This window comes from Dicentrarchus labrax, unplaced genomic scaffold (genome assembly GCF_905237075.1).
Source record: "Dicentrarchus labrax unplaced genomic scaffold, dlabrax2021, whole genome shotgun sequence".
NCBI lineage: Eukaryota > Metazoa > Chordata > Actinopteri > Moronidae > Dicentrarchus > Dicentrarchus labrax.
In genome coordinates, this window is record NW_026136717.1 from 13,699,419 (window position 1) to 13,712,708 (window position 13,290).

General features: G+C 43.4%; 1 protein-coding gene across 1 annotated transcript in view; it reads right to left on the reverse strand.

Annotated features, from left to right (window-relative positions):
• Positions 1-7,074, reverse strand: part of rbpjb (recombination signal binding protein for immunoglobulin kappa J region b) — a 45,502-nt gene extending 38,428 nt beyond the window's left edge. The window contains exon 1 of the mRNA XM_051428801.1: positions 6,885-7,074. Within this exon, the coding sequence (XP_051284761.1) occupies positions 6,885-6,904 (20 nt within the window). The 5' untranslated portion in view covers positions 6,905-7,074. The remainder of the gene's footprint in view (positions 1-6,884) is intronic.
• Positions 7,075-13,290: the final 6,216 nt, after the last annotated feature.

Sequence of the window (13,290 nt, forward strand, 5' to 3'; positions counted from 1 at the left end):
ACAGCCGGGTTCATTTGTCTACCAGACACTTTGGCGAGTTGGAGTTGAGGTCAGAATATTTGAGGTCCAATTTTGATAAATCCAGTAGGGTGATAAATAGAGAAACTTCTGCTGGTGACTTTTCAGGATAAACCAACAAGTTAGTTTCCTATGAGCTCATGTGAAACCTCACGTACATTCCTCAGCAGTGCTTCCAAACTGATGGTAACGGTACAGAACATCAAACTGCAGCCACAAGTGCAAGATGATCAACCGCAACATGAACAAACCTCTCTTCAAGGAAAGAAAAAAAAAAAAAGCATTGTTTCCTCAACCACAATCAATAGACTGTTCCACAAAATGACACACATGTCTATTACTTCATTGTGATTCTAAGCAAAGGCCAAAACCTCCTGACGTCATCGGCCACAGGAATGCCACCAGGCGGATTCTTCTGTAAAACTCTCCGGCAGCCTTAGTTAAACAACCAGACAATGCAAAGAAACATTTGGAGATAACAGTGTGCCTTTCCTGGAATCAGAACCCAACTCTCTTTGTTCTTTCCCTTGAACACTACCCTGACACTTGAAAACTCCTTTTTTCGCACTTCGTGCCCAATCTCAACACCTCTCACTTGCAGCGGGGTTGATGCAGGGCAGCTCGTTTCCCTTGGGCTGCCATCGCTTGCCTGGGCAAACACCAGCAGTGGTGTCTGGAGGCTGGCTTGCAGAAATCATTGACATTTGCATGTGCAGATACATCAGCATATATCTGTGCATGCCAGGTTTGCAGCATAATGTTACAACTTTGCTCCAAAATGAGCTAAATTGCTTGCATGAAAAGATAAATATTACACAGAATCTGCCTGATATAAAATCTATTTGACATGGTCCCACTAAAAGTCTTATTCCTATACCTGCACTGATGTGCTTAGTCCTAGCAAAGTCAATACAACAGCTCCGTAAAAATGCCAATTCAAAGGCTTGTGAGGATCAATCAGCAGCAAAGCAATGTTTTCATCAGTTACGATCCATTTACCTAAAGAGGATGAGAGTGAGATACTGCTCTGTGGCAACGGCCTGTACATGATGCCACTGACAGACTAAAGGCTACAGCAGCATTTCTTTCAGGGAGGTTTACTACAGGCTGGCTTACAGCTTGCCACTCCCTTCTTATCTAATACAGTAATAGTGGCAGTTGCTTACAGCCATGGGAGGTGGCTTCGTTAGGGGGTTTCCCAACACGGGAGATCCTGTGTATATTTGTAACCTTCCTCTGGAGGAATGAAGAACCGGCCTAGTGTTGTCGTCTGAGTACAGACAGAACGATCTGACAGTGGCAAGACCCTTGAACAATGCTTCTGAGCCCCCACGACCACAGCTGGGAATAACAAGGCAACTATCTGGGCCAACACAATGAGAAAATAAGTCTGGCTCTCTAGTGAATTCTCCTGGAAGCTTAGTGCAGCATATTCTAGTCTTATACAATATATCAAAGGTCTGCCATAAGTCCTCAGACTTCAAAATATAGACCATCTTATGTCACCCCAAGGGAGAAAATGAACATGAAGAAAAACAAAAGAGAGGAACAAACACCCAAATGTCAATAGCATTCATATTTTTTCCTCTCAATTTCAGCTGCCCCAACATAGGAAGTAGGTAAGACCTGGCTCACTGAAGCTGAATGAAAGCAAACAGGAGTCCGACAGGGGGAATCGGTCCATGTTTTCTGAATGAAACATCCTGAATGTGGAGGGACAGCGAGGGCAAAAACTGCTGACACAGTAGAAACCACCATTCCCTTGGTGAAGCTGTAATTGCTACAAACAGCAAAAGGAACAGGGGCAGGGAAAGGGCGAATGCTGAGGCTGAGGAAACTCTCTTGGAAGAGGACGGCGAACGCGAGTCAGCGGATAGGTACGCGCTTCCACCGCCTGTCGCATTCGCCTCGTGTTAGCTCTCTGTCTCTCCCGTCTTAGCTAAGCAGTGAAGCCGACGCCAACAACAACACCAAGACGGACTTGGGCCTCTATCAAACATGACGCCAGGGCTGTTTTCAAAACCACACTGGCTTCAGATTTACATCAGAATGTTCCGTCCCATCCTCGCCGAAGCAAACGGCAGCAAGATTATTTGGAAGAATCAGAGAAAAAAAAAGTATGAGCTCAGACTAATACATTCCAAGTCTTGCACAAGTAAATAAATGCCCCCTTGTAGTGGCTTTTGTATGAGAAATCCGATCCCCTTTATCGGGCCCTTGGCTTGGGGAAATTAGGTAATGCAAGCCCCCAAAAAGGTCACTCAAATTAATCATCAATAAAAGGGAACCGCTTGCTATAAATAAGCAGGAGGGAAGTAAAAGTACAAGGGCATACTATGATGGTATATCTGGTTTGTGCACACTAGCACATGGCTGCGGACCAAGAACGAGGAGTGCCAAGCTGGCACCGACCCAAGCCAAATTACGCAAAAATGTGCATTTCTATCCCCTTGGGTGTCTCCTGTGGTTGTTCCCCTGAGACAGACAGACACAAACAGGCTGAATAGGGAAACAAGAGAATGAAGACACTGAGTCAACTAGGGCGTGTGGTGCTTTAAGAGGGCCCATCATCGCTCGACCAAACAAGTTGAATCTGAACCCTGAATGAAACTATAGGCTTCGGGGGATATTTCAATCATGTGAAGTAATGGATATGCATGAACTTCCAAAACAATAGGCTACTGTAAGCATGAGAATAAATCCCCCTAAAGATGTCTGGCGGTGGCACACTTGCTTTGGTGCTTTGCCTACGACTTTTGTACAGCTCCCCCTTGGCTTGTATCCCCCCCCACCTCTCTCTCTCACACACACACACACACACACACTTTGAAGATTTTCACGGCTCTGGGTGGATATAGGAAAGCTTTGGAGGCTGCAGGATACTGAGGTGACGCACAGATCAGGTAGCTTGTATCATCTCTGTCGTTAACCTATCCATCAGTGCTGCAGCTAAGGTAGCGGGGTGTGTGTGTGTGTGTGTGTGTGTGTGTGTGTGTGTGTGTGTGTGTGTGTGTGTGTGTGTATGCGGGTGGACATGGGGCTGCTGCTTTGAGGGGTGTGGGGGGGGTGCCTTTTAACTCTAGCCCGAGCCTTTGCCACCATAAAGGTCAGCGCTTCGACATCTGCTGCTCTCTCTGAACCTCTCCTTTCATAAAGGGAAGCAGGGAAGAGGAGAGGACCCAGGGGAATGGATGCACGAGCACGACCGCACGCGCACACACACACACATCAACTTTAATGTCTAGGTACACTCGCTCTCTCTCTCTTCCGAACACACACACATTTTGATCACCTTCAACACAGTCGCAGCTCAAACCACACGCTCGTTCGTCCATGCTAATAAATACAAGAACACAAGGTTTGCGCCTCAAAGAAAGGCTCACTGGTATCATTACACCAGCACAGAGACGCTTGGCTTTTGGCCTGAAAGACTCTATCGTTCTTTTTTTTTTTCTTTTGGCAGAGGGATTGGGGGGGTGAGCTAAATGGAATCCCGTCCCCCAGGGGCACAGCAAAGGCAGAGCAGTGTTGAAATAAGTGATTCATGCTTTTATCATCGCAGGTGAACAGTGCTGCTCTTTCAGCTATCAGTTCATCAGTTTCTCTGGCAGAGAAGAGGAAAACTTACGAAAGCAACGCTGTCGTTTTTGTTTTTTCTGCCTCTCACCTACATGCAGGAGGGTGATCTGGAGGGTTTGTTTTTTTTTTTTTGCCAATTTATGTTATTGTGGCAACATACAATGTTTTCAGTAAAACCAGGCTGTGGCGGGGTTGGAACATTTTGGGGTTTCATTCACAAGTGTGCATCACACGCACACAAGAGTATTTCAACAGTTGTGATCTAGAGCTGAAAGGATTAGTCAGTTGAAAGTCAGAAAATTGTGATATTCTGATAATTGATGAATTGTTTCAGACACATCTTTGTAGTACCAGATTCTTACATTCTCTCTCACTGTAAATGGAATATCTTTAGATTTTGGGCTTTGGTTACACAAAACAAGCTCTCTGAATACGTCACCTTGAGCTTTTTAACAGTCGATATGACTCATCAATTGAGAAACTGTCAGATGAAAAATAATTTTTGGTTGTAGCCCTAGTAATACAGCACGGTGCTCTACTCACTGTGCATTGCTGTAGTGTATGTTTAGGTTAAAAAGATATTCCTTGTGTGATCTAAGGAACATGACACATTGCAAGGAAACCTAAGCAAACACCACTTCAAGATCTGCCATGGAAATGAACTGCAAGTGAATATGAATTAAATCTAACCACAGATCCCCTTCTCTGCGAAGAGGGAAGCTACAATCTCTTCACAGCCATCTCTGAAGCCTACACAAGTGAGTGTTTGATACTAGAAACGTGTGTGTACAAAGCTCTAGCTCTTTACAGGGGTTGTACATTGAAATTAATGTTATATGCACTAAAACACAGTACATTATAAAAGTTTATTATGAATTGTCAGATTAATTAGTAACTGCCATTTGCAAACATACACATCCAGTATCAAACGCGAGTGTGAGAACGCTGTTCGGACACAGAACACACACTTAATGATCTTCTGTTGTTTGTTAATAAATAAAGATTCCAGGCAGCAAACTTAATTACTATTATTATTACGAAAAAAATAGAAATTCATAAACTTACAACTTTATTGACAGTGAAGTCAGTATAAGCTCAAACATTTAATTCAGACGGTAACATAAAACCACAGCCTCTCTGTAATACTATTACAAGAGAGTCATAATACCATTAACAAGCCCATGGTTGTAGAGCCCCTCCCTGTGTAAAGCCAGAACCATTCAGTACAGGGGGGCAACAGGGCTGTGGTCAGGCTCTGAGATGCCTCCAACCGTTACTGTGAACATGGCCTGCCGTCAGCTAAAGAGACCCCCTTATGGCACTTTAATTTTCTGTTAAACCTCTCGCCTAAGCACATACCCACCCCACCTTCCTCTCACACACCCACCCCCTCTCCCACTCGCAGAAAAACACAGCCAAACACACGCGAATCTGGAGATATCATCTGGACAGGTGGCCAGCCACCCAGACCTGACCCGCCTGCCCTCTAGCTTGCCCCCTCCTTCCTTCTGCCCACTCCCCCTACAACCCCCCCCAACTGAAATCAGTTCAGGTCTGCTGGAAAGCCCCAAATGAACATGCACAGCAAAACCACCCCCCTCCAACCCACCACCTCCCCTTCTCCTACCAACATACACACACCTCCAACAAGCCCAGCAAATGTCTGTCACCCACTGAGCTGTCTGTGGGGATTATAGCCTCAAGAGAGCAAAAAAAATGGGTTTGTGTCTAGCTAATGTGCAGGCAAATAATTTTAATCAGGGTTTACTCCACAGTGACAAAAGCCATAAATGCAATCGGCTCATTTAAAACACAAGCTACAGCCCATTTATGTTGAATAATATGGTTGTGTTTATTACTTTGAACTAAACAAGGCAGCGCTGCTCTGCTTTACGAGGAAATGCATCCCTGACATTCTCCAACTATCAATTGAATGGGCAGTTTGAAAATGTTAACATAAGACAATTTCCCCATTAAAAAGCCTTGACTGACATACTAATCACAGATGTATTATCTAGTAGCAATTACTGAACGTACACTAAGCCTAATGGACCCTTTTCAATTTGGAAAACTTAACCACCTAAGAGATTAAACAAAAACATTAAATGTGAAATTAAGAAAAAGTAGTCCAAGAATTGGTGTTTAAGCAGCTGGTTATCTAATAGTTAGAGCTCATGGGGGGGGAGAATAATGAGGAAAACGCCACTTTTATCATAAACAAATAATGAACTAAACAAATGCTCAGGCTCACTGAAAGATATGGATCATTTTTCAGAGATGATAGGGTTAAGGACACATGGCTGTGGGTGTTTATTGGTAAATGTTGCCCCCCAAAAGATGCACTCCACATCTATGGATACCCAGCGTTAGGATGAAGAAGAAGAGGAGGATGAGGAGGATGAGGAGGAGGAGGAGGGGAGGGGGGGGATTTCATTAGCAATCCTCTTACAGAGTTTAGATGCAGATCGCTGTGTAAGTAGTAAATACTATTTCCCAGCGCTGTCGTCTACTTAAAGGGGGTCTGAAGTCACAAAAGTACACGCTAGTCACTGCATGTGGCAGCTCTACGCTTAAATATTCTCACAGCAAAAGCGAAAAACTCTCTCACGGCGTCAACAAATGCAGTCCACATTATAAAAAAAAAAAAAAAATTAAAAACACTGCCAACAAGGATGCCTTGCTCACAAAGCCGCAACGTGTTTCAGTCAGATATCGCTAGCTCGCGTCCATTATCGGACAGCTAGTTGTGTTTAAGTCGTGAGTCCAAGTCGTAAACGTGCTGGTCCCGGCTATATGGGGAGCACGTTTACGAAAACAAATCGCAGGAGCAAGGAGGATTATACAAATGCTTTCAGTCGGGGGAGGCGAGGGAAATGAGACGGGCACACCAACGTTAAATTGTTTTGAAAACCCATGCCTCACTGGTTGTGTTTAGCTCGCTGGCTAGCCTGCTAGCGAACAGCTCGCCGTTGTCTGGGAAAAAAAAAAAAAAAAAAAAAAGACCACCGAGGGTGAAGTATCGCTTAGCTGTGGGGCTAGCTCGCAAAAACACTGCAGCAACAGTCAGCTCAGGCAAGTAACTGGGCAAAGAAGAGCAAAAAAAAAAAACACTCGCACGCAAACACACTGAGACAAAGAAATGAGTTTTAGCTCTTAAACCAGTCGCAGAAACCCTGCAGTGTTCCCAGGCTACAAGCACATGGATTAACATTACGCTGTTTCATGGTAATAACTTGTATTCTCCCCAACTCCGCTCACCCACCACCAGCCCCGAATCTCAGACTCACCCTGTCACAACAGGCGCCATCTTCCACAAACTCTCACCAAAACTCCAATACTCGCGATATCCTTTCTCTCCCACAGCCCAACAATCCGCCGAGACACCAGAAGCAGACTGGAGGTGAAGGGACGAGGGAGACGGAGAGAAAGGGGGTGGGTGAGGAAGACAGAGAGAAAAAGGGGAGGCGGCGGGTAGCAGCAACACAGAGAGAGAGAGAGAGAGAGAGAGAGAGAGGGAGAGAGAGAGAGAGTGAGCGAAAAGGGCAGACGCCACAACAACAGGCGTGGGAAACTTCGAAGATCACGCGAGAGTTGGAAAACTCTCACAATAGGCGAGCACAGAGGGAGCGTCCACTCTCGCGAGATGTGCGTGAAGTGGAGTAGTTGTTTATCTTGTGGCGCTGAAATACTATTCCCACGTGTTTACCGGGTAATAAATTACAGTACCGATTGGTTTTGGGGGTGGGGGTCGGGGGTCGGGGGAGCTAGTGGTGAGAAAACCGTCGGTTTTCCCAGGCTCACTTAGATTTTGAAGTGTGCATCCTGTCTCCTCATGGCGTCTCTGCTGTATTCAGCATTAACAGCTGCATGTAATTACAGACAAAATATCTTTTTTATTTTTAATACAGTAGACAAGGGGGAAAGGGAGGGGGAAAGGGGGGGGTGCGATGAGGCTGAAAGGACACACTGACTTTTAAATAAGAGGAGGAATTAATCAGCTGAGTACCTATCTGTGGACCAAATTTTTAATTCCTTTGGGTAACATTGCAGCTCCTGGTTAGAATGTGGAAACAATGGTGTGAATGGGCCATACAAGGCAGATTAGTGCATTGCCATCACATTGGGGAGCCCCATGACCACCCTCCTCACAGCCCAAACCTCAGTCTAAGTACAAGGGAGGCTATTATTTAGGATGATCATGCTTGGAAATGTGGCATGGGATTTATTAGCCTTTTTTCTGTTTTGCGACTGCCTCAGTTTCTCCTCCAGCCAGATTGCATAGCATGCCCACCGCAAACGGATCAGGTCATTCTTGTTTATCTGGGAGGGGTCAGAAGGTCGTAAACCTTCATGTAGGTCTGTGTGTTTGTGTCTCTACAGCCTTCATTTAAATATGTTTGGCGTCTTTGTTCACCTTACAAGCGACTTCTAGTGGGAGTTTTTCCAACTTCAAAGATTAAAGTGAAGGCTTTTGAGACCACACTCATGGCAAGTCAATGCTCTCGTTTGTTAGATAGTGTGTGAGATGCCTGCGGCTGTTTTGTATGGAAAAAGTGCCTGTGTTGGCTGAATGAAAAACAAGACAAAATGAATAGTTGGCAGAGCTACCACCATGTTTAAATGCATTGAATATTTTAAACTACAAGCTTAGTTGTTTTCTTCTAAATATGTGGGCACGACTGGTTAAAGTGTGTAACATTTTGGAAAATACGCTCATTCGCTTTCTTTCTGAGAGTTATATGAGAGCAGAAATGGCAAATTGACCTTTTTTCTTACGATTTGTTTTTTTGTGCCGATTTAACAAATGCTTAAAATTTTTTATTTTTTTTAGAGCTTTAGCAATGCTGGCAGGTGGATTTTGTTACCTTTGGACGGCACCATGCTAGCTGTTTCCACCTGTTTTCACTCTTTATGCTAAGCTAAGCTAACTGGTTGGCAGAAATCAAATATAATTTTTGCAGCCACCCTATTTTCTTCCACTTTCTTGGAAAGGGAGGGTGAGGCGAGGGCGCTGTAATCTGCAGCTACACTTCGAGATGCCACAAAAATCTTACACACTGGTCCTTTAACTCTCAGTGAGGAAGCCCATTACCGTACTTCACAAAATAGCAAACTGCTCCTTTAAGCAACTAACAAAGCAGATACTTTCTCTGTATAAAGTAGCAGATGCGATCTCCCCCAGTGTACACTGTAGAAATCTACACATTTCAGATTTTTCAGCTGTATAATTCATTTTTATGGAGCTTCACTGTTCTGCCAGAAAGAAAGAGGAAGGGGAAAAAAAGGGGAGAGAAAAGAGTGTAGGGATGAGGTTTTGCATGAGAGTGTGCCTGGCCCGCGGCCCGCACTATGAAGACACAGAGACGAGGACCTCATCCTGCCCTCAACCATTTTTCCTTTCCCTCTCTTTTTTATAGTCGGCGGAGAACCTCCAGTTACACTCAGAGTTGAATGGGGAAGCATAAAGTTTCCTCAAATGTTTTACAGCTGAACACAGTAAAAAAAAAAAAAAAAAGAAGAAAAAAAAAAGTGACTACACAAGTGCAAGAGTTTTTTAGGATTAGGAAAGGAGAAGAGGCCTTTTTTTTGCGGGTATGCTAACTTTATATTTAGAGGTGTTTGAACTTTGACCTTTGTTGGCTGTTGTAAAACACACAACACGCTTTAAAGACTACGTATGATTTAAGGTTTCCTCCAGGTTCTCCCTGTCATTTCCACATGTCTTGCATCTGGAAACACATGATTATTCTCAGTTAAAAAGCAAAAAAAAAAATTGACCAGACAAAAAGCAAAATTTCAGCGTTTTTATTTGAGCTTCCACAAACGTCTCAATCTTCCCCCAATGTCCCATTCTCTCATTAGGAGTAAAAACCATTTATTTTAATTGAGACGGAGCCAATTCAAGCAATCGTGACTAAGCCATAAGCCTCAGGTCTATAAATCCACTCACTTGACTGCTTAAGCTCGTGGCTCAGGAGGAGAGAGAGATTGAGATACAACGATTCTTTTCCCCATGTGGAAACACCACTCACTAGTATAATCACCCCGTATGTGTTATCTGTGTATAGATTTGGCCTACGTACTGTTACCAAATGTGTGTCGAATGTATTTGTCATCTGACACCGGCATTGGTTCATAGAAAGTTAAAAGGGTCACAGAATGAAGCAACTTTGCGAGTGGTGTTGCACAGATTGACAGTCGAGTCTCATAATTCCTTTTTCTTTTGAGTGCTAAGCTGAAATTGTGAAATTAAAAAGTTTTGTTCTGCGGGGTCAGGCAATTTTCACATCCAGCTAATCCCGCTACAGCTGAAGCACTACTAGCTACTTATTACAAAAATAAAGAAGGGGAAATGATTTTTATCTGCAGATTTGAGGAGTGAAAACAGAACGAGGGAGAAAGCCAGCCAATTAAGGAAGTGCAGTTTGAGTTTCCTGATTAGCAGCTCTTTGACTCAAAGTCATTTGATACAGCCAGAGGGTGGTGAAACTTCCTGAAATGAACTGACACACCAAAGCACAGTCAAAGTGAAAACCAGTGACAGACAGAGAAAGGTGGGTTGAGAGACACTGGGTCAAATGTTAGACTGGTGAGCAGACAGACGTGCCACATAACGTGGACCCGGAGGATCGGCCGGGTGCCAGGCAGAGACAGGAAATCCGATTTTGGCACCTGATGCAACTCCTTCATGCGTTTCCTGCAGCAAACAACGTTTCAAAAACGAACAGCAGCCAGAGCAACTTGATAATATCATATTCCCTCAGTGAACATCACAAGATTAAAAGTCAGGAATGAATCAAGTCTGGCTCGTGTGAGTCTGAGTTCACAGCAGAGGGAAGGGCGTCCCTGTCTGTCCATCCGCCCGTTATGTCCATCTGTCTTGCTCCCCCAGCCACACGGGAAAACCCAGGGGTGGACGAGGGCAGACGGTTTGACGAATGGAGAGGACAACGGGTCCCCTCTCGCCCTCTTTTTCAAAGCCTCCCACTGTTATCACATGACTGCCATTACAATTAGTTCCCAAAGACATCACAGGGCAGAACAGAGGGGGGAAAAAAATTACAGAGTGATAAGTTTGCAGACTGTCAAGGGAACTGAAGCGCCTGTTTTGCAAGCCTACTCTTTTAAAAGAGGTGAATCAGAGGCATGAGGAAGGAGACGTTTCCCCTTTCCTGGACCTGTGCGGTTCACGGTGAGTTGAAGCTGCCAAACATATAGAAAACTGCACAGGCACGCCATGTGGCAACTCTGACATAGCCTGAATATGACATCGGAAACTAAGCAATATGATATGACTGACTTATACCACAGTGGCTTTGTAGAGACTACCTTTATTAACAGAATCAGACCGTTTATGGCTTTAAAGAAAACCTGTATGATCTGTTCAGTTGGCCTGATAACAGATAACACCCCCAATTTATAATCAAGAGCAATCAACCCACAGTGTGTATAGTTTACAGCCTTTCATATTGTGGTTCCAGGGCTAGATTATGCGCTTTCACATGCATGACACGATCAGAAGGACCCATAAATCCATTAGTGAGATGGTTATCAGCAGAAACAACAAGCACAGATAGATGCAAAAACCAAAAACCAGCATGTTTCCTCCTTGTTAACCCCGGGAGAGACGTTAGCTCTGAAGCCATGGCCCCTTTTTTGCGATCATCCTGCTGGGGATTGTGCACCGCAGATTTCATTCTCGTTTTCACCAGAGGGAAGTGTTTTCATAAAAAGTTATATGAGCACCGGTCTGAGCTGACTTGGCTCTGTTTCTTGTCGCCATCTTTTTGAATCAGCGTTTGCCTCGGGGTATTGTGCTTTGATTAAAAAAGCAGAGTTGATCATGAGCTTCGAAAAATATGTCGAATGCATTATATGATGGATAGTATAAAAGCAGCTTGTTGCCTTTATTTATGCTCGCAATCTGTCCCTCGAAAAACATGTGACATTGGGGATTTTTTGCCAGTGGGCTTAAATGAAGTTAAATCCCACATTTGACGGCATCCAGCCATATATTTTGATTTTCTTTATATGAAACACATTGTATAATCACATTTTACTGGAAGAGAAGATCTGTAGAACACTGAAGGTACATAAGGAGGTCTTTAGCATTATCCTTTAAATTATACTACTACTTTCATCAGTGCTCTCTTTTGTTTTATAACATAACTATCATATTTATTAAGCTTTAAAATGTATATATTTATTAAGACATTACTGTAATTACTCTACATGAAAAATGAATTTGATTCCTCATCATAGTGCAGTGATATTTGTACATGTTTTATTTGACTCACCTCCATGGATGTACAAATACTCTCATCAGCCTGGTTACTCAGACATAAGAAGATCTTAAAACTTTATTCGTATGGAATGGATACTTTATAAAGCAACGTTTGTTCCAATCTTAAGGAATAGTTCAACATTTTTGCGGAGACTGGCTTTCTTCCCTGGAAGTGAGTCATGTCTGAGCGTTAAGGAACAGTTACACATTTTGAGAAATATGCTTATTTTCTTGCTTTCTTGCTAAGAGTCAGAAGAGAAGATTGATAATACACTTGTGCGTGTTAGATTGTGTTAAAGGTGGGGTAGGTGATTCTGGAGAAATCCAATACCGTGACAAACGCCTGTATGGCGGTTCAACATGGCGGCCTCCATGGAAGGCGACCAACAATTCTTATATTCAGCCAATTATACATAAATGAAAACATACAGAATGTAATATTCAATTTCTGCCAATAGATCCTCCCAATTGTTACACACTGGATCCTTAAATTACTATTTGTGTAGTAAATTAAGCCGAGACATAAAATGTATTAAACTGTGAGCTCTAGAGGTTTTATGTGCTTGCATATTTTTTTTAGCTAACTGTTTCCTCCTGTTTCCAGCCTTTATGGTAAGCAAGGCTAACCATTTCCTGTCTCCAGCTCTGTGATTAATGCACAAACATGATATTGATGTGGATTTTCTCGTCTTACTCTCATAAAGAAAGCAAATAAGAAAGCTATTCCTTCAAAAACCTCGTCCTGAAAAAACATGGCTGGTCACTGGCTCTATTAGGAATTATGAGCATTAGGAACCAACAATAACAGCCAAACAGGCTTCTTGAAAGGTTGCTGGTTCCAATTCTCCGTCCAGATGGGAGAACATAAGTGAGGTAATGCTCTCCAGTCCTGCAGCAACTACCCCTGAGACTCCCTTAAGAAGTGTATTGAGCATAAATCCTTGTTTCTCAAGTGTGGCTGTTCAGTAAAGAGAAGACAGGCACGGGAACTCAAAAACATGACTGTTCTTTTTTTTTTTTTTTCTCGACAAGATGTTGTAATGCACAATACACTCATCGAACCCAGCCCGGATGAATCAGTGATTTTAATAAATAGTCGCAAAAGCTCAAATGATGAAGATTCATTATTTTAAATGTCAGTGAGCTGTTGCAGGGGGTTCGAAGAATCGTCTCAAAAACATCAGACAAGTGACAGCCATACAAAAGAGCCGCAAAACACGCAAAGAGGAAATCTGAGTTGATTTGTCTTTGTATTTTTCACTCCACGGGTGCATTCTTTTATGACTCAGCTCTGATGCATCCAGTCACTTTCACTTCTGGAGTGCTTCATTGGACGCGTGTTACCCTGAGTGACATCTACGTTCCACCTCGGAAAATCTGACTCGATGCATGCAGCCCCAAACAAAGTC